Source organism: Eulemur rufifrons, chromosome 5 (genome assembly GCF_041146395.1).
Source record: "Eulemur rufifrons isolate Redbay chromosome 5, OSU_ERuf_1, whole genome shotgun sequence".
Taxonomy (NCBI): Eukaryota; Metazoa; Chordata; class Mammalia; order Primates; family Lemuridae; genus Eulemur; species Eulemur rufifrons.
The window spans coordinates 3513907-3535635 of record NC_090987.1 but is presented as its reverse complement, the minus strand read 5'-3'; the positions used below and the strand labels follow the sequence as shown (position 1 = coordinate 3535635).

Here is a 21729-nt window from a genome sequence, read left to right as displayed (position 1 = left end):
GATCCAGACTCCCATTTTCTCGCTTCCCACAGGCTTTGGCCCAGGGTCCTGGAGGATGGGAGGTGGAGAATGGCGCCAGCAGCAGAAATCCTTTCTACTCTCACGGTTCTTCGGGAAAGAACCCAATATCTGCTCCAAATCTTTACTTTATTGCTGTCTTCAAGCTCTGTATTCTACATTCTCGCACATTATCATACACACACCTCAAACGAGAAAACTGGCCAGATGACGCAATAGAAGAATGAAGACAGAGAGGACAGTGTGTCTAAGCATGCACGCCCGAGCAGGAGAAACACGGCACGATGTCAAAAATCACAGCTGGGAGTAACTTTTAACTGGGAGATAAAAATAAAAAATAAAAATATGATCAAAACATAATCGATACAATCTAAACCAAATTTAGGACCAAATGCCCTACAATTACATATGCTTAGATACACGTTACCTACTTGAACTCCAGGCCTCTGTCAGGTCTCTGAAAGTATTTCCGCAGAGGAAGTGTTTGATAACCCATCCGTCTCTATGCCCACTAAGGTGGAGCTGGGTGTCTTAACTGTATTTGCACCATGCCTTGCTATTGTAAGTTATAACAATTTCCTTACGATGATTTCGCATTCATCTTTCCTTTTGAATTAGGCCACTTGTCGATTTTACTTTATTAAATACTAACATGGCTGCTGAATGTCATGAATACACACTTTCTGATTCTAATGGACCCCATGACACTTACATTTAAGTATATCTTCTCATTGGGGTTTCTTACCAATCAAGCAAAAAAATTCATATTTCTCCAGCACACACACGCGCACACCCCCTCCCCCCAGTGAGGACATGCTTAAGTAGACATTCTTAGGTTTTAACTAAGGGCAGAAGAGAAGTAGATATTTTTCTTTTTATTTTATATGAATTTACGCTAGATTGTGCTGTTTGTTTTTAAAAGGTAACTTAACCCTTCACACCTTAACTTAAAAATGACACAGAAATCGTAATTTCTACTGTGAAATAAGAAGGCACCAAATAGACTACAGCAGATATGCTTTATTGTAACTTCTAGCACCGAGAGCAAAGCTAGTCAGTCCAAAATACACAGCCAAATAGCAACAGTAACTTGCCACCTACTGCCAGTATTCAGTATTTTGTCCCAAACCAATGGTTTATTTTTCCTATGCTCAGGTAAAGGACCAGGCTGACAATAAAGTACTCTTCGGTCTCTTCCAGCCACACCAGCTCCACGTGCACCCGTCCTTCCGCGTCCACGTAGTCCACACAGTACGTCTGTCCCAAGAAATTAGGGCCGTCAGAGGGTGCGGCAGATCTCATGCCAACTGGGGAACTGAAACACCAGAAGGGCTTCCCAAACTCATCCAAAAGAGTCACGTCCATTATAGAACAACTCTACAAAATAAACACAGTAAACAAAATAAATAAGTGTAAGGATAAAATGGCCAATTCCACCTGATTTTCACAGAAAACCTGACGTAAAACTAAAATGCTCTCTGTGGCATCAAAATCCAGAAAACTATCATTGGTATTTCACGGTCTATTTTATATCCTAGAGTAGACTAGAGTTAGGATTTCATGTGTCTTATCACCTAATATTCATTCTTATTCATATCTACATACGAGCACCTACAGGACAGGCATAGTATCCAGAGCTGGGACCCCAGAGAAACATGCCATAAACATCGTCCCTGTCCTCATGGAACTCACAGTCGGTCCAGAGGCAACAGACGCTACACAAATGGCACCAACTGTGGCCGGTGCTTCCCGAGTGAGGGGCGACATCGCCCCCGACAGCAGCCCGGTCCTCCTGGCTCCTCACTGCCACCAGCAGACTGTCCCTCCCCATCTTTTGTAAAACCTGCTTCTTTGAGGCTGAGAATCTCCAGCCCCTCACCCTCGTTGTCACGTGCCAACCCCCTGCCCACCCCCCCATTCCCAAGACTTTGGCCCCAGCCTCACCATCTGCCTCTCAGTCTGTGTCTCGCTCTCTTGTTCTCTCTCTCTCATTCTCTCATCTGCTCCCAAGTCTTACCATCAAGTGACTTCAACACCCATGGGGACCCCGCTGGAGCCACCCGATACCCTGGACTCACAATCTCTGAGCTACACAACCCCATAATCTCCTTAGTCACTCATTCCCAGTGACACATCTGGATGTGTCACTTCCAAAGTCAACATCTCAGGCCCCTGTTTTCTAACCATACCTCTTCGCCTTCCACTTACTCAATGACTTCCACTACATCTGTACCTCAGATCCTCCCGGTATTTTCAGAGGGGGCGAGACAGCACCTCCCTGAACCCCACAGGCCCCTTGCTCTCTCCTCCCTTCCCAGATGGACCCCTCCCGAGCTGTCCTCACGTGATTTGTCCATTCTCTTAACTCCCAACCACCCCTCACCCCACTCCAACCGGCATCCTCCCGCTATCATTCAACCCAAATGTCTCTCAGTAAGGACACTGAGTCTAGCGAACACTTGCTAGTCTCCACCTCAGCAGCCTGTAGCATTACTCATCACTCTTTTCTTGAAGAACCGTCTTCCCAAACGCTTCTAGACCCAGCCACGTGGCAGCTTTCCACCAGCCCCCACTGTTGGGGCTCCTCACAGCCTGGTCTGAAGCCCATTTTCACCATATATAATTCCTCTCCCTAAACGGAATCCACAACTTAAGCTATAACCAACACACCTGTGATTCCCAGAAATATACTTCCAGGCCAAACCTCTTTTCTAAGTTCAAGTCCTCCATATCCAAGTGCCTGCTCCTCGTCCTGGATGCAAGAGTCCATCAAGTCCCGTGTGACTATATCCAAACGCGCCCTCGTCCCAGGCACACTCTCCCAGCACTCCCCTTCCTGGGATCAGTCTTACCCCACTGACCGTCCAGCCCACATGCACACGAGCCTGGGCGTCATTCCAGGCACCTCCTCCTGCTCTTCCTCCATGTACCCGCCATCTTGTCCATTCTCACTTCCAATCCATTTACCTTGTCCCGTTTCCACTGCCACTGCCCCTAGTCCAGGTGTCAGGGCCTGAATGTTTGTGCCCCACCCCCCAAATTCATATGTTGAAATCTAGTCACCAATGTGATGGTGTCAGGAGGGAGCCTTTGGGGGTGACTGGGTCATGGGGCAGCATCTTCATAAATAGGATTAACACACCAGTGAAAGAGACTCCAGAGAGCTAAAAGGCACCGTCTGTGAACCAGGAAGAGGGCCCTCCACAGACCCCGAATCTGCTGGTCTTGGACTTCCCAGCCTCCAGAACTGGGAGAAAGATGTTTCTATTATTTAGGAGCCACCCAGCTTACGGTGTTTTGTCACAGCAACCCAAATGGACTAAGGCACCAAGTTACCTTTCTTCCCTAAGGAAGCACAATGGCAGCCATCAGACTGACCTCCCCAGTCGTTCTCATCCATCCTCCACATTTGGAAGACAAACCTCTAATGCAAGCCTAATTATGTCACCCACAGCCTGAAACCCTGCGACAGCTTCCTACTGCTCTGCAGAAAAGAACTACATTTTTTCCTGTTGCCTATAAGGCCTGGCCCCATGTGTCCGTCCCCTCTCACTGCATGCGATGCGCCCTCCTGCCATCTGTGCTCCAGCCACTCTGACCTCTCGGTCCCTTGAACACGCCACACTCCCACCTAACCAAAGGTCACCCAGGCTCCCAGCCTGAGAGCGCTCCTCCCCATCTCCCCGTTGTCTATCGCGGTGCCTGGGGAAGTCTCCCCGACCCCCCATCTCAGCCGGCCGCACACCCAGTGGGCAGACACACCACCATGTGCTTACTTCTGGAGGATTCACCTCACATTCCCCCAGCACCTGGCTCAGTTAGCACTCAGTAACCAATATTTCCTGATGAATGAATGATCAACGAAGCCTTGTCATAAAGGATGATCAAGAGTTAATTAAGCAAAAGAGAGAAGAAAACAGGGAGCAGCACGTGCAAAGAGCCCAACAGACCCGCCAGGGTTGCAGCACTGACACTAGTCTGCACAGCCAGGGCAAGCAGACCAGGACCCTGAGCACCACGAGGACAGGACCCGTCAGCTGTGCACAGGGTCACACCTCTGGCCACCGGCATGCGGTGACTGGGCCTCGACCAACATGTGCTAAACAAACATGTGGGGGCAGCAAAGTGGGCGGGGGGCAGTGAGAACAGCGCGGAGATACTGGTTATTGTTATACACTAACGGACGTGGAGAAAACCCTATAGCAAACCCCAAAGCATCGGTGGTAACAGGAAAGAAGAGATGGAAGAAACACTGGCGAGATAAACTGAGCAGAATCTTACATCTGAATGGGAAAATGGGAAGTTTAATCTCCTAGTCTCTCAGCCATCTCAGATGATGGTTTTGGGGGAAGAAACATGTAAATTCTAGACATGCTGAATCTAGATGTCTATGGGGCACCCAAGCACCTAAATCCACCAGATGAACAGACGTAGCTATACGGAGACTTGAGTGGGGGAGGGGTCACAGCTGGACACACTGATAATTATTAATATTATTAATGAGCTACATCTTAAAATTTACCTTTTAAATTGTGGTAAAATAAACATAACATAAAATGTACCACCTTAACCATTTTTAAGCATCCAGCTCAGTGGCATTAAGTACACACACATTGCTGCATAACTACCACCACCATCTACCTCCAGAACTCTCTTCATTTTGTAAAACTGAAATCTGTATCTATTAAATACTGACTCCCCACCCCCTTCCCCCCACCCCCTGGCAACCACCATTCTACTCTCTGTTTCTGTGAATTGGGCAACTCCAGGAACCTCATATAAGTGAAGTCATAGAGTATTTGTCCTTTTGTGAACCGGTTTATTTCACTTAGCATAATGTCCTCAGAGTTATTCCATATTGTAGCATGTGCCAGAATTTCCTTCCTTTTTAAGGTTAAATTATGTTCTATTGTATGGATAGACCACGGTTTGTCTATCCATGTATCTGTGGACGGATACTTGGGTTTCTTCCATTTTTTGGACATTGTGAACAATGCTTCTATGGACCAGGACATATAATGTGAGCTATCTTTTAATGTGCTCTGTGTACCAGACACTAACCTCAGCAGTTTCCATAAACTATTTTATTTAATTCTAACAAAGCTAAGAGGGAGTGTCAAGGATAAAATCTTTCAACACTTACCTTTTCAATATGGCTCTTTATTTGCCATGACTTGTGCCCTCTATTAAGTGGAATTTAAGTGCTTACCCCTAGATATCAGCATAAACTGAGCAGCTATATACCACTGCTTTCAGAAGTGATAACTAATTAATGTGACCAAAAGTGCTGACCATTTATAATCAGGTCAGAGTCTGGACTCAATAAATGTATATCTTAGAGAAATTTGAGGAGCGAAAACATTCTAAAAGTTGAAAAAATGAGATAGTTTAGTCAGTAAATGATATGAACTGGCTGCCACCTTTGCAGGAGACCTGAGTGAAGGACCAGCCAACGGAAACATCCCTAATCCATGACAGTGGTGACCACAGAGCCTGAGCCCCCACGCTGGGGGGGCTGCACAGTGAGATACCCAGGAATCCCCTCGACACCTGACCTCACTCCTGGGCCTCTCCTAGGTGACCGACGATGGCAGCCCTAGAACAGCGGAGACCAGCCAGCAAAGGCCCACTCCCTGCACCCCGGCAGCACAGAGCCCGTGTGAAGGGAAGCAGGGTTGGGGAAGGAGGGGAAGAAGGGAGCCTGCATGGTGCGACCTTGCCGGGGCTGAGACTGGGGAGTCAAGGCCAAGGCTAAGTGCTAGTAGACGTCTCACCACACCCAGGAAGCCAGAGCCCTTCCAGAATAAGGAGTCATCACTACAGCCATTTCAGAGAAAAGGCTCTGTGGCCTAAGCAAATCCCAAGACAATACAGTGGTGAGACTGTGAGGTGAACCCAAGCTCTTCTCACCCCAGCATGATCTTAACCACTGGCTTAGCAGTCACCTGGTTTTGTTACTTAAAACCTCACCAAAAGCCACCAGCAGAGAATCGGTGGTCAGAGCCCTGAGCCAGGAGCCACGGAGGGAGAAGGCAAAGCCCCTGGGCCCCACGTCTGCAAGACGGTGGAGAAGCAGCAGCCCTGACGGAAACCGAGGCGGAATGGTCCAAGAGGCACGAGGACTCCCTGACAGGGGCACCACTCGGTGGCCCTCCACCTTCAGCCAACGACTTAATCCCTCTACTTTCCCAGCCCGCAGCTGCCTCAGAGACAGCAGCTGGAATGAGGCCCTCCTCGCTCCGAAAGCCCACGTTCTCCAATTCCTTCCTAACCTATGAAACAGGCACAACAGGCACATCAAACCCTTTAACCACTTCCAGGGACACTGAAACCAAAACCCAAATTCGTTCCTGTGGGTTTCAAGGCCCCATTTCTGTCACAGTCCCTCCGCCTCCCTGGCCAGCCGGCGCCAGGCACGACAGCGAGGCAGGCAGGGCAGCCCTAGTACCAGGCATGCAGCCAGCGGGTCTCCTCACCTGTCTGCAGTCCCCACCCACCCCTGTGGCACAGGGGGCATTTCCAGCACCTCGCTCCTCACCCCCACCCTGTCCAAGGCATCTCCTTTCACTAGGTTCCTCCTCCACAACGTATCTCTCCCATCCTTCTGGAGGGCGGTGTATTTTAAAACCTACCTCAAACCTTCCTCCTACTGACCTTCAGGGAGCTCTGTTTCCAACAGTCCATCCCTAAATCAGTCTCTGTCACCATGGACATCCAGCAGGTACACATCTGAGCAGTCAGAGGACCTCACATTGCCCCCAGGAGTGAGCTGCTATCCTAACCTGTGCCCCCTACCCACCAGTGAACTGAACCAGGTTCATCTGGGGAGAGTGCAGCGCTTGCCCACATGGGAATACCCTGTTCTTCCGAAGGTGTTTGGTTCAGTGGCATCAGCAGACTTAATAACCCATCAGTCACAGTGCTTGGGAGCAAGTGGCCAAAGTGCCTCTCTCATGGGGCACAGCCACCCACAGCATGCTGGACCACAATGTGTCCACAGCAGGCTGTACTGAACCCAACTCTCCTCACATAAAGCAGAACCACAGAGAAATATCTAGTTTAAATTAAAACTGATGCCAAACCCTATATAGCTTTAGAAGTAGTGTCAAAATAACATCAAAAAAATGCCGGCCGGGCGCGGTGGCTCACGCCTGTAATCCTAGCACTCTGGGAGGCCGAGGTGGGCGGATCGTTTGAGCTCAGGAGTTCGAGACCAGCCTGAGCAAGAGCGAGACCCCACCTCTACTAAAAATAGAAAGAAATTATATGGACAGCTAAAAATATATATAGAAAAAATTAGCCGGGCATGGTGGTGCATGCCTGTAGTCCCAGCTACTCGGGAGGCTGAGACAGGAGGATCGCTTGAGCTCAGGAGTTTGAGGTTGCTGTGAGCTAGGCTGACGCCACGGCACCCACTCTAGCCTGGGCAACAGAGTGAGACTCTGTCTCAAAAAAAAAAAAAAAAAAAAAAAAAAAAAAAAAAAAAAAGTGCCAAACCATGAAAGAAAAAAGTAAAAGGAACACAACAGGAAAAGCCTTACCAAAAGAAAATCCATCAGTCAGAAATTCTGATGGGAACTGAGAGAAGACAGAGCAGGAGAGTATTTTATTTTGAATTATGTTGAATATCGCAGCAAGGCTACCTTGCTAGGGTAGCCTCAATATTCAAAATGACTTTGTAAAATACCAGGACAACCACTTAGAGAGCAACCAGCCTGTCTGGATTCACTACTGACATGCAGTCACTGGAAGCATCTTTAAAATGTACTTGATATCATAACCAGACTTAAAAAAGAAAAAACTGAGTTGCTTATAATGTGATTTTTTTTTTAATTTTTAAAGTCTAATAATCTACCATACAAACTTATGAGCTGCTGAAGTTATACGCCAGGGAGTCAAGCTAACGACACTTTCCACTTGAATTACCTCCATGCCAGCTAAGCATCAGAGGTCACTCTCCTCTGAGCTCCAGGGAAGAAGATTTTTATGGGAACAATAAGGTCCAGTGGACACCAGACACCCCCTCCATGACCGCACATCACTTCAAACAACACAGCAGCGTCCTCTGTCATTATCACTAATATTTATTATTTTTTCTTTTTTTTGTCCTTGTGACCAGAATCAGATTTGGGTGACATACTTTCTTGCTAGCCTTTGCTCTGACGGGCATTCTAAGCTAGAGTATTAGATATATACTCACCAGAAGTTGTTTCTATAATTACCAAGAAAAGGGACTTTATTTTATTTTTGTTTTTAATAGTCATATGCACCTAAGAAACTTTTTCTATCTTCTGACCTTACTTAATTTAAAAAAAATTTTTTAACTTCTTGAAAGTAATTTCTTAAAGTAAATGTTATCATTTCACTATACTTAGGGTCATCAGATTCCTGGAGGGAAATTCCTGATCTGCATAGGAAACACAATATCACTTACCTGACTTTTTCCCTTCAGCAACTCTAAGGACAGCTTAGTCTTAATACCAAACCCAACAGTATAAATGGCAAAATGCAAATCAACCACACCACCCTCCGGCCCAAGGGAGAGGGCACAAGCTTCTGAGCTATTTTGTGTCATCTCCCAAAGCCCATCTGGGAGAAGGAATTTATGGGGAAAATTGTCCAGGGACAGGCAACCCATTCCCTACATTAAGGACTTAAAATCCTGTTTTCAGATCAAGCTGTTTTTCTGGAAGCCTGTATACCTGAGTCACCTATTCAGCAACCTACAGACTCGATACTTAGAGCTCATTTGAGTCAAGTCTTGAAACTATATCCTCTGCTTCTATGAGAACTGCAGTACGAAATCTTTCAGCACATTTGCTGCTCAAATGCTACATGGGATTGTTCCATTATGTAGCTCAATCTGCCCTACATAAGGTCCCGTTAGAGATTTTATTTTTTAATGATCAGAGCTAGGATAAAGCTCTGTTTCTTCCTATAATTCCTACACTTCCCTTTTTTCCCCAATGAGAACTAAATGACTGCTTTCATCTTGCTCTAAACTACTAGAAAACACAAAGCATTTTTAAAAATTATGCTGACTCTTTAAAAGGTTGTCATATTTATATTCTGCCTTTCTTGGTCCTCAAGATCTATTTTGATTTTAATATTTTATTTCAGCACATATGTTTATTATAAGCCCTATATAAATCCAAAGAAAAATAAAGAAGTCAGGTTTGTGCTATTAAAGGCACGAAATGATATTCTTGTGTGTGTGATAAACATCACTTTTGCCAAAGCTTAAACATTTGCTTACAAAGAAATAGGATTAGTGAAACATCTCATTGTATCAGGAATCAAGTGGCTCAAGAGATAATGCCCCTTGGTCTCAGGCATCGTCATCAATAGTTCTAACAAGGCATCCACACGCGTAGGACAGAGTAGAGCTATGTTACAGGAGGCCCCCGCAGTCTCAGGAGATCCAACCCCCGGGTTCCTGTGACTATGAAAATCCTGCTCATCCCACAAAACAAAGATGGAGAATGATGAGAACCAGGCATAGCCATGGATACAGGGTTCACAGAAGAAAACAAAGCTACGGGAGAACACCTCTTCTCTCCTCCCTCCCCTCCCTCCACCCCTGCCAATTCCCAGCCTCTAAGTCAACTCTTCCACCCACGTGGCTAGGAAATACCTACTTAACTGTTCTAGGAAATACCTATATCCTGGAACAAGAACTTATAACTGCAATGAATTTTGAATTGGCACATGACTGACCAAGGTGTTCTGAGCAGATGCTACTCGCCTGGTCCAACCTTCAGCCCCACTCTCTCTCCAGGCCACACACAGACAGGGGCCTTTGCGGGCTGGGCGCCGTCCAGAAACATGGCTGCAGGTTTGTGTCACTCCTCCGCCACCCAACCCAGGGAAAACGACAGGCAGGCAGCACGCACTGATGAATGAATGGACTGTCAACGGCTAAGAGAATGTACACGAATCCTCAGAAACCAGAATGATAAACCCAGAACTTTAAAGGCAGCATAATATATATACGTATCAACAGACATTTTTTTATTATACAGAAACCAGGTTACTTGAAGAAAAGAAAACAGCTGTTTTTTACCTTTATACAGCCGTCAATAACATTAGTTCTCCAAGAGAGGCCAACTTTTCCAATAAGAGGTAGGTGTTCTCTGTTATTTTTCAAATTTATGACAATGAGCTTCACATATCCATTTTCAATGTTTCCTGAAAAAACGTAAGATTTTTTAAGTTACTGTCTAGCAATGCCGACGACAAATCACCTCAGGGCAGCTGCTCCGTAGGGACGGCTCAGCCTGCTGAGGACTGGCCTCACTGGTGGGGGACAACACAGGTGGGCACAGAGAAACGGCCCCTCGCTTGAGGCCAGACCAGGACATCGGAACCCCAGAGGCAGAAAGATTGACACCTGCTCCAGCAAAGCGATGCCAAAGGCGAGCTGGGGAACGGCGGGGGGCCTGGACAACCACCCCGTCACGGTGCCAAGAGTGTGCAGAGACAGAGATTCTTCTGACTTGGTTACGCCAACAGTGACAGAAACAGCAAACCAGAATTACCGAACCGAAGAAAGCAGAGGCAGAAATGGCAAAGAGAAGAAACCAAATGAGAGGAAGCACTGGGAAAGCTGCCCCAAGAAGTGCGGGATTAGAGAGCAGGCGGACATGAGGAGGTGTGGGCAGGAACCCAGCACGCGTGACACAAACAGGCCACTTTGCATGTGCTTGCGAGTGAGAGCGCTTGCACGTGCCTGCCCGAGCCTGAGCCCGACCCGGCCCTCCCCTGCCTGGCTCAAATCTGGCGACAGCAACCTCAACCTTGCACTGCTCAGGGGCCTGCACCACCCAAGCCACACCCTGCTCTGCTCTCCTGGGCCTCTGGTGCTGGGGCAGGGGGCGCAGGGGCGGGGAAGGAGCCCGAAGCACTCTCCAGCCTCCCAGTTCCATTTTGACATACCCTGAAAAGCAACTATCAAGTGCGATAACACAGTGGCATCCTCGCTCATAAGCAAGATTTCTTCAGGGACAGACACCTGAATAAGGGTAAGATGCAAGTCATGGGACAAAGAGATGGAAAAAGAACAGAGAAGAACAATGCACTTTGGCTCTAGTTTGGTTATTTCATGGGACAAAACAAAACCAAGGCTAAGTTGCCTTGGGAGCCAGAGCTCTGTTCTAGAAATTCCACACAATGTTCTCCAACTTAAGTGTAGCCAAAAGGTTAAAACTGATGCTTCACCAGGGGACTCTTTTGTGACAAAATAATGTGCTTTAAGCAAGAGAGACCACCAGGCAGGTTTCTAGCCCTGTGGGATGGCACTCTCAGCACCACCCCCCACCCCGGCCTCACTGCTGCCTTCTGAGAGTCTTACTTCTGTTCCAAGGACGGAGACAGCCCACACTTTTCTTCTCTGCTGTGGAGGAATTAGCAAGAACCGTGCAGCTCTCCCTCCATTCTCCCCAGGTGTAGGAATGAATGCCAAATGACACCAGCCTTTCCCAGGCAACAGCTCTACCGTCCCCTTGGCAGGGACTGGCGGAAGCAGGGAGGAAGTCTGTGAAAGCCAGGCCTCAGCGGAGGAGCAGTAATGACATTGCGAATGGACCAGATGTGACTGCTCTGCTCTCTGCTACGGACCAGCCACGTGCAAAGTCAAGAGAGACCCCTGACCAGCACAGCAAAGGCAGGCGTGTGCGCAGGCAGCCAATGGCGCAGCACGGGAAACCAGGAGTTCGTTTTCCACGCAGCTTGTCCTTAGCACACTGCTGAAAATGGACCCCAAAGTACAACAGCCAATAACCTCTAATGGCAATTGTCTGAGCTAATAAACATGAAGTCCCTGTAGGAAGCAAGGAATGTTGTTATTTTGTTACTACCAAATATTCTCCCACTTCAGAACAATTATCACACTTGTATCTCAAAAGGTCAGAGCTCTTTCCCTCAACCCTCTCTAACGGCTTATATCTATAAGATAGAAAAAGGTTACGCTCTTCCCACATGTAAACAATCTGCACAAGGAATGTACGTATGGAAGTGTGCACATACAAAATAAGCAGTATTTTTGAGTCCTTATTGTATAGCAAGCACTGAGTTAAGCACATCCTGTAGAGTAGCTTAGAAGAATACCTTAAAACAATGCTATTAGATAGGTATTACAATTTTCTGAATTCATAGGTGAGAAAACTCATGCAGAGAGGGTGACAGTAACTTGCCCAAGGTCATACCACTAAGTGGCAGAAACACGAGTCAAACCCTGTCCTGTGTCTACAGTCTATGTTATAATAGATTAAAACATACACAAAGCAAGGGAACCATGCTCACCTATTAGTTTATATACTAAGAATTTCTCATGTAGATTCAAACTCATGAAGCTTTGTTTTCATATTACTACCAATAGTGAAAAACTTATTTCTAAATTAGCAAACAAGATACACTGGGCAACTATTTATGGCTTCCCAAAATTTCAGGTAATGTCTCAACCCGTAAGTCCCACACCCACTGTCTCTCATTCCAACATTGCTTATAACTAGGCCATGAGTGATCGATTTCCTGCGCTGAGACACACGCGCCCCTGCAAACCGGGGGGCAGTAGTGAGCACGTGAGGAGGTGCAGAGACGGGAAGAACCCTCTGCTGACACACCCAGTGGCAGAGGGGCCTGTTCCCTGGGCTGGCAGGGCAGAGCCCTGGAGTCCACTGTTGTGTAGAGTGGTGACATTTTCACAAGAGAAGCCACACAGTGAGGCTGTGCACATGCTTAATAAATGCAGAGTCTGGCTCTCCTGAACAGACTCTGAAGTAGCCTATCTTTTAGTAGATTCCTGTGCCCCTTAAACAGCTCAGAATAAATTCTTCTTGCGGAGACTCTAACCTTAATCTAACAATACATAAAACCATCCACAAAATGCAGCAAGATACAACCTGAGGCTCACTGTCTTTGGCTCCCAGTGACCCTATACCTACAAGCATGGCCTTTAGGCTCACAAAGACCTCATTCCAAACCCATTTACTAGCTGAATAACCACAGTCAAGTTCCAAACTGAGTAAAATAAAGATACAAATAGCACTTTATGAGGCTTTGTGAGGATTAAAGGCACCAATAATACATATTAACATTACAAAGTGGATGATTATATTATATATGCCAAGCTAAGTGTGCTAAGCACTCTATATGCATCATCTCAATATTAATACCCTATGTAAAGAGCCAAGTCTGCTACCAAGCATGAAGTAGAGATGTACTATGTCTGTGGACCAGAAGGCTCAATACTGTTAAGATGTCCATTTACCCAAATTGATCTATAGATTCAATGCAATCACAACCACAATCCCTGCAAGTACTTTAAAAATTAGTTTATAAATAATATTTATAAGTAAATAATAATAGAAATTGACAAGATGATTCTGAATTTCATATGGAAATGCTAAGGACCTAAAATAGCCAAAATGATGTTGAAAAGGAGAAGAAAAGTTGACTTCAAGACTTACTCTAGAGCTACTGCAATCAGGACAGTGTGGTATTGCCTATAAAGACACACAAATAGATCAACAGAATAGATGGGTCCAGAGATAGACCCACACCTTTACAAGCAATTGATTTTTGACAAAGACATCAAAATAATTCAAAGGGAAAGGAAAGTCTTTTCACAAATGGTACAAAAACAACTGGATATCCACACTGGGAAAAAGAACTCAACCTTTACCTCATACTCTACACAAAATCAGTTAGGGACAGATCACAAACCTACATGGAAAAGCATAACACTGCTAGAAAAACAAACGAGAATATCTTTGTAACCTCAGGTAGGAAAAGTTTTTAAAAAAATCATACGGTAAAAAATTGATAAATTATATTTCATCAAATGAGAAACAGTAATTTGTAATGCTTATTTTCCATAATGAGTCACTAGATGTACAAAACTGGAAAAAAAGTACCAACTACTAATAAAGATACTATAATGAATTATCTGTTCTAAGTTTTATAGGTAATCACCACCTAAAAAGGACTATATTGTTTCTAATGCTTTACCTGTTATGATGCAAGCTTAGAAAATATAATCTGAACTAGAAACATAAAAAGTAATTAAGGAAGAGAGGAAACAAAAATCCATCTATATTTGGACTCACAACAATAAAAAGGAAATAAGATGACATATACAAAAACACGAAACAAACAATAAAAACTTTAAAAGAAGAATTTCTTAAAGAGGGGTTATCTGGGCTTATCAGGCTCTGCTGCTGAAGAGTTAATCTCATTCTTGGCACTAACAATAAGCAACTTCTAAGGCCTATAATGTCTTTTTATCCCTTCACATTTTCTACTGTGTCCTACAGAATAAGCACTGAATATTTTTTAATCAGCATTTTGATGGTAAGTACATTGCAAAACTCTATAGGACGATATAGAGAAAATCTAACAAACAATGGAAACATAAGCAGAATTGGTTCACAAAGGTAACATAAAAACTATTAATAAATTGAAACAGGTGCAGGATCTACTTTAAAACATTTTTCCTAAGGGTAGTAAAGGATAACATAAATACAAGAATACCTCAGGAGACATGGCGGGTTCACTTCCAGACTACCGCACTGTGAAGCAGTACAGTGTTATTTGAAAGTGGACTTGGATTAGTTGTAAATGTATATGGCAAATTCTAAAGCAACCACTTACAAAAGTTTAAAAAAAGTAAAACCGATATGCTAACAAAGAAGAGAAAATTAAATCATATAAAATGCTCAATTAAAATCAGAAAAGGCAGAAAAAGAGTGGAAGACATAAATAGAAATAAAGAACAAGAGTAACAAACAGAAAACAGTAACAAATATGGTAGATATCAACCCAATTATATCAATAATCACTTTAAATATCAATGGTCTAAATATGCCAATTAGAAGACAGAGATTGTCAGAACTGGTGAAAAAAAACAAGACCCAACTGTATGTTGTCTACAAGCAACCCACTTTGAATGTAAAGCACACACACAGATTAAGAGTAAGTGGATAAAGAAAATATACCATGTTAATGCCAATCAAAAGAAAGTGGAAGTAGCTATATTCATTTCAGACAGAGCAGACCCCAGAGCAAAGAAAGGTATCAGGGATAAAGAGGGCCTTCAATAATAATAATGGGATCAATTCTCCCAAAAAGACCTAACAATCCTTAGTGTGTATGTGCCTAACCACAGAGCATCAAAACATCCAAGACAAAAGCTAATAGAACTGCAAAAAGAAATAAATAAATCCACTATTATAGTCAGAGACTCCAACACCCCTCTATCAGAAATGGACAGATCCACCACTATATTATGAGAAATTAGTTTTTTTTAATGTTTGGGGTTATATATAGTAAAAATAAAATGAATTCCAACAAAAGAAAAAATAAAGTGTTTTCAAAAGTGATTATAACCATTCTACTTTCAACAGCTTAACACAAACTGGCAAATAAATAAACAATACCTTCTTTTGAAAGCATAAAAATAAAAGCAGCAGCATACTTTGTTATATAAATATTATTTCCCTTTTTTTAATATTACTCTCCCTCTCAATACTGATAAAAAGACTACAACATACTATACAAAACCTTTTTCCTTCAGCTTCTGAAAATTGGTAATAATTAGCTTGATATAAAGATCAAATAAATATACATTTCTTCACACTTTGCATTGCTGATTAGGCCCTTTGGCAAGCTCAATTTGCACATCAAAGGCACAAATGGACTATTTCCTTTCTTCTCTTTCACTCGGCTGTACCATAATCACATCAAAGTATTAATGGACACATAAGCAGAAAAGAGTTCACACAGCAGGCCGGACACTGTACACTTAGAAAGGACTACTTGCAAGCTTGGCCCTTGGATGTGGTCTAGGAACTTGGATTTCCAGAGTGTTCCTCACCCACTATTGCCTAACCAATAAGGGTGGTTCACTGTGCCTAAACTGTTCACCAAGTGGTTAATGCTGAACAGCCTCTTTCCTTCTGGAGTCTGGAATTTCGGTAGTGCCAGCCAGAGACGGCCTATGTAACGGGCCCCGAATAAAAACCCTGGGTGCTGAGTCTGTAACAAGCTCCAGGTAGAGTTATTTAATGGTACACAACATCTCATCTCACACGTGTGGTCACAAGGCCAAGGTGTAGCTGTGGAATTAAGCACATCTTGTGTTTCTCCACAGGGAAAGGACTCCAGGAAGCTTGAACTGGTTTCCTTCGACTTCATCCCATGCACTTTTTCTCTTTGCTGACTTTGCACTGTATCTTTCCACTGTAATAAATCTTAGCCATGAATACAACTACATCCTGAGGCCTGTAGTCCTCCTAGTGAATCACTGAAGTTGAGTTGGTCTTAGGGACCCAATACCAACAGTCCCTTTACATTCCCAAAGGAATAGAAAACAAAACATAAATAGAAAACCCACCAGGCACTTTTATAAGCTCACCTCCGGTACTCATTTAAAAATTACTCTTTCAATATTTCCTTCACTGTTTATCTCTCCCCATCTTGCTTGTCCCTCATAAATCTAATTCAGGTAGCAAAGTATTTATTCACCTAAACTTCCTTCTAGCTTAATTTTAGTGGCGATACACAACAAAGCAGGAAGCAAATATGTGCAGGTTCAGGGATCATAAATTTTTCTTTGAAAAGAGATTAGATATATCCTTTTTAAAATTTCTCAATACAGCCAACTCATCAAAGTGGCATAACACGTAAAACTATAAAGAAAGAGAACTTCCCAGGTCCTTGGGGGAGGAGCGTACGGAAGTTCCAAGGAGGAGTCAAACCTGGAAGGACAGAAAGAAGGACACAGATCCTTTTTATTCACTAGCAGGTAGTGCTCAGAGGTAGAGAAACTTTCCCCCAGATACAGCTTCTTACTGCGGGGGAATAATGCCTGGAAACATGAGCAATAGATTATGAAATCAGAGGATGTAGGCTCGTCCTGACCTCGCCAGAACAGAACACACTCAGGTCCTAAAGGGCAGGGAAGGCAGAAAAGTAGAGCACGACTTGGCTCCACCGGCCGGAGCTGAGCCCACTGGAGACGTGTTGGGGCTCACGGCCAGGAGGCCCTGGGGAGGCAGCCCTGGCCAAGTGGGTACTTTGCCGGTCAGCCAGTGAGGCGATGCCTACCCCTGAGTATCTACCACCGAGTCCGGCTGCAAGCAGTCCTCCCCCTCTGTGACTCAGGAACCCAACCCCAGGCACCAAGAGCTAACTAGGTTCTTCTGGTTTGTTTTTAGTAACAGATCTGGGAAAGGGAAAAAAAATCAAAGGACCTTGTAGAAAAGTACATGGGACAGTTAAGAAAATAGAACAAAGGGATATTTTGTTCAGAGAAAATATTGTGACTAAGAGGTAGATAGCATTAAATTGCCAGAACTTACTTTGACTATTTCGTTGGGATTGTTCTGTCTGAAAATAAACATATCATAAATCCTTTGATTATTTGTATTCCTGCATATTCAAATCTAGAGATCCTTACAGCCAGTGTTAGGCAAATTATTCTATACAATGCATTATATCCTAACACTCTAAAGGAATACTAAATATCCTTTAAAGAATGAAGACATACACTGATATATAGATAAATCGTTATTTAATTAATTAAAATAGCTACTAATTGCTTTTCTATGATTCCAATATTTATCAGAATGTGAATACAGGATTTATGTATAATCTGGGACTGCATAAGATATGAAAGTGTTTTGCTGAACTCATCTGGGTATCTAGTCCTTTAACGGTATCTTTCTATTAACGGTAACTTTCTTGGTTATCATAGTTTAGTGTGTCTAACACTTGCTGGGCCTGGCCCCTCCTCCCTATTCATTTCCAAGATTTTATCAGGACCTGGATGGTGATCACACAGGTGTTTGCTTTATAATAATCTCTTTTATGCATGTCTCTGAGTGTCATTTCACTATACAAAGAGGATTAATTACCAAGAAAGAGAGAAAAGCAAGGGAACAATTAACACAACGTATAGAATAGTGGTCCCCTCTGGCAGGAAGAGAGGCAATGAGAGCAGGAACGGATACACAGGTGGCCTGAAAATTTGAGGCGATGGTCTATTTCTTAAACTTTAACATGGTTTTTTATTGTTTTTCTGTAACCTGTACACATCATATATAGAAAAGATTATATGATCTCATAATTAAAATTTTCAAGTAAATTTTCTTAGCCATTTTCTACGTATATGTGTATTTCCAAATGGATTTTAGACTCAACTTTTCAAGTTTGATAATAAATTTCCATTGGGATTTTTTAACAGAATTGCAATGAATTTGTGGGCTAAACTGCTACATCCACAGAGTCCTTATGCAAAGACAGAATGCTGGAAAAGGCCCTACAAAATGACCAAATTCAGGCTCTGTTTATAAATTATGTCCCATTTAAAGTGTTCTCCTTCCCACTACCACAGGGCCCCCACCCTGGCCTGGACCACGCCCACCAGCCTGTCTGGACACTGCAATAGGTGCTTTGTCCCCACCCCAGTGCCCTCCAGGAACCTGAGTACCACCCTCCCGGCACACCCACCCGGGTCACCAGGCTTCCCTGTCCCTGACCTCTGGAGGGCAGGATCCCCCTGGCGGCACATCTCCTGCATTCAGTAACTGTTTGCTAGTGAGCAACCCAAACAAACCAACCAGGTCGCCCTCCAGACTGCCTCATTAGTGTCAGGCCAGGTTTCTCATGTCTCACAAACAGAACACAGAGCCTCCTAAATTCTAGCTAGGGACATGATGGTAAAACATTTTATCCTTGATGGGGAGAAAGTGTTTAAAAAAAAAAAAAATAGGGGCAAAGTGCTGTCATCCCCAACTGCAATGACATAGCTGAAATTTTCTAAATATACCACATGGTACCACAAGAGAGTTTCTCAAAAACTGCAGAGGACGTTCTATTTGTACTTTTTTAAAATGTTAGAAAGACACTCTGATGGCAACATCGCCCTCTGCTGATTCTTAATAGAACCATGTGAAGAGGAAATGCATTTGAATCTGCCTTGGAAGGTGGCTTATTGTATCGTCTTCTTATTGGGGGGAAAAAAAACCACAAAGGCATCTCAGTTTCTCATTCTCCTTCATTTAACTTAACCTCTTACATGTAGTAACAATCATATAATCTTCAAAGGAGTTTATTCGAAATAACACGGAAGTGGCTTAAATGCTACATTAGCAAGTCCACAGAGAGGCGCCTTTCCCTGCCCACACTTGCAATGCCCACGCGTTGCAAAGACAGTTACAGTCTCACATACAAGAAGGTACACTCTAAAAGCATATCATTAAAAAGCAAAAATACACAGGCAGTGTATTACAGAAATCCAGGCATTTAAGACTCTCAGCTCAAGTCCCGAGGCCCAAGTGCAGACTGGAACTGTGCTGTGTGCTGGCTTTGCAGGAGTAGAGAGAGACCTGATCCACACCATCGGCCCCAGACTCCTCATCAATAACACGGGAGAGATAAGAGTCCTATCTCACAGGCTTGCTATGAGATTAAGTTACATAATTAATGTAAGCATGAAACATTTAGCAAGAACTCGTAATGGGTACTCATAAATGTTCCCTATCACGATCACATTCATCATTATTAAGGGCGTTCTAAATGTCCCCTAAGACAGACCTAAGTAGCACCTGACAAGGCCTAACCCTCAAGAATAGAGTGATCAGACTAATCCTATGTGTATATACATGCATGTTTACATCTCTAAAAAGACAAAATGGCAACACAAATATGGCAAAAATGTTATAAATTGGTGAATTCTACATAAAGGCTATAGAGGAATTATCTGTATTTGTGCAATGTGAAATTATTTCAAAATAAAAAAAATTTTAACTTATGAGTGTCAGAAGCAATTCTTACAGATTAGTTGGTAACCTGCAAAAACCATGTCTTATAAACCATGTTGGATAAGAAGTTCTTGATGTCTGTCTTGTGAGGGAAGTATGGGCAAGAAACTTAGTATCTGTATTCAGACTTCAAGTAACTTTTATTTACGTAGTAAAGCACCCTACCCTAGGTACACAGATACAAAGTACCCTGCCAGAAGGGGACGTGCAAGGCTTTCTCTCCCCAGAGCCAGGGGACAGTCGGTTAGTGTAGAAGGGGAGCTCTGACGCCCCCTCCTGGGCTGTGCGTAAAGGAAATGCGGCAGCCGGAGGCTCGGGCCTGAGGAGGAGGGAGGGCTTCACACACCCCTCCACGGAGAGGCCCAACCACTAGCTGTTCCCTTGCTCGGGTCCAGCAAGGAGGCTGACAGCCTGAAGCTCTGCTCTGCAGCATCCTGAAGTCGCAACGTCTCCTCTAGAGGCAACAGAGAACTGCAAGAGCTCTGACCAAAAGATCCTGGCCAATGCAGCTCAGAATCCTTCAGCTAAGGAAACAGGAGAGCTTTAAGGTAACAGGCCCAGGACGATTTATCTAAGAGCCCTTTGACTGCGTGCCCCTGGGAGCAGGCAGCTCACCATCCACTCTCTTTGTAATACTTACATGCATGCCTCCTATGCGCCAGGTACTGATTCCGCTATTCTGACAGATAGTACTGAACAAAATAGGCAAAAATATTGCCTTGCAAAGCTTACTTTTCTTAAAGTAAAATTTAACTACAACCAAATAAATAAAATTGAACAGTACGATAGTGCTATGGAGAAAAATCACACCAGGCAGAGCTGGGAGATGGGAGAACAAGAGCTTCCAGGTGCAGTAAGGCAGGGAAAGCCTCACTGAGAAGCTTGGTGAAGCAGGCCTGTGCAGAGACCCCCTGCCGTGACACTGCAGGGAGAGGGGCGTGCCAGGATCCCAGGACACAGCAGGCCTGGCCCAGTCTGGGAAGAGTGAGGAAGCCATCATGGCTGGGTCAGAGCTGGGCGTGGATGGCAGGGACAGGCCAGAGAGGGCCAGCAGCAGCATGGGGCGTGGGGAGGCAGAGTGGAGCCGCACAGGCCTCACGGGGACTCAGGAGGTTGAAGGGGCAGGAGAGCTCTGGGAAGCAGCTATGCCAGGGACCCCCACCCCACCCTGTCACTGTGGAAGCTGCAACTTGCTCACCTATCACCAAGGCCAGCTGCTCATGAAGGTGGGGCCAGAACAGGCTGGACAGAACACTCTGTCTGGAGGCACCTGAGGACACACGGGTTGGAGCCATGGAGAGCAAGACTAAGTTCTCTGCCAACATTAGCACAGAGGACACAGCGTTGGCACCCTGGGTAGAGATTAGGACACGCTGGTGGCTCCATCAGCAGTGTATACTTGGAAAATGATGAGATTTTGTCTGTGAGACCCCAAATAACAGAATAAAGGCAAATGGTCTGAGGTGCACAGAAACCAATCTGGGCTCCCTGAAAGGCAGAATTTTCACACCTTTGCACAACTGGGCGGCTTCTTCCAGGGCAGGGCACCTGATCAGGAGGCTGCCAGCACCTGCAAGCGGCCGGCCCAGGCCCAGGCTGCAGAGCACACTCAAGCCCAGGAGAGGTCATTCTCCTGACTCCCTTTCAGTCCCTTCCTAATTCTGTGTGTTCAAGATTCTGGGCACAGCAGAAAGAGCACTGGAGAAAAATAAGCCTGAAAATTAAACAATCTAAGCCATCAACTGAGAAAGCTAGAAAAAGATCAAAATAAACCTGAAGAAAATATGATTTTTTCTAGAAAGCCATATAATTACTAAATTTGATTCAATGAAAAGTAGAAAACTTGATTATGATTGAATAAGTAATAGTAAAAAATTAAAACTATCGACAT

General features: G+C 44.4%; 1 protein-coding gene across 1 annotated transcript in view; it reads right to left on the bottom strand.

Moving 5' to 3' along the window:
• Positions 1 to 1027: 1027 nt before the first annotated feature.
• FBXO15 (F-box protein 15) overlaps positions 1028 to 21729 on the bottom strand; it is a 46532-nt gene continuing 25830 nt past the window's right edge. Inside the window, exons 9-10 of the mRNA XM_069467871.1 lie at positions 10082 to 10206; positions 1028 to 1395 (exon numbers count right to left, since the gene is read on the bottom strand). Of these exons, the coding sequence (XP_069323972.1) occupies positions 1129 to 1395; positions 10082 to 10206 (392 nt within the window). The 3' untranslated portion in view covers positions 1028 to 1128. The remainder of the gene's footprint in view (positions 1396 to 10081; positions 10207 to 21729) is intronic.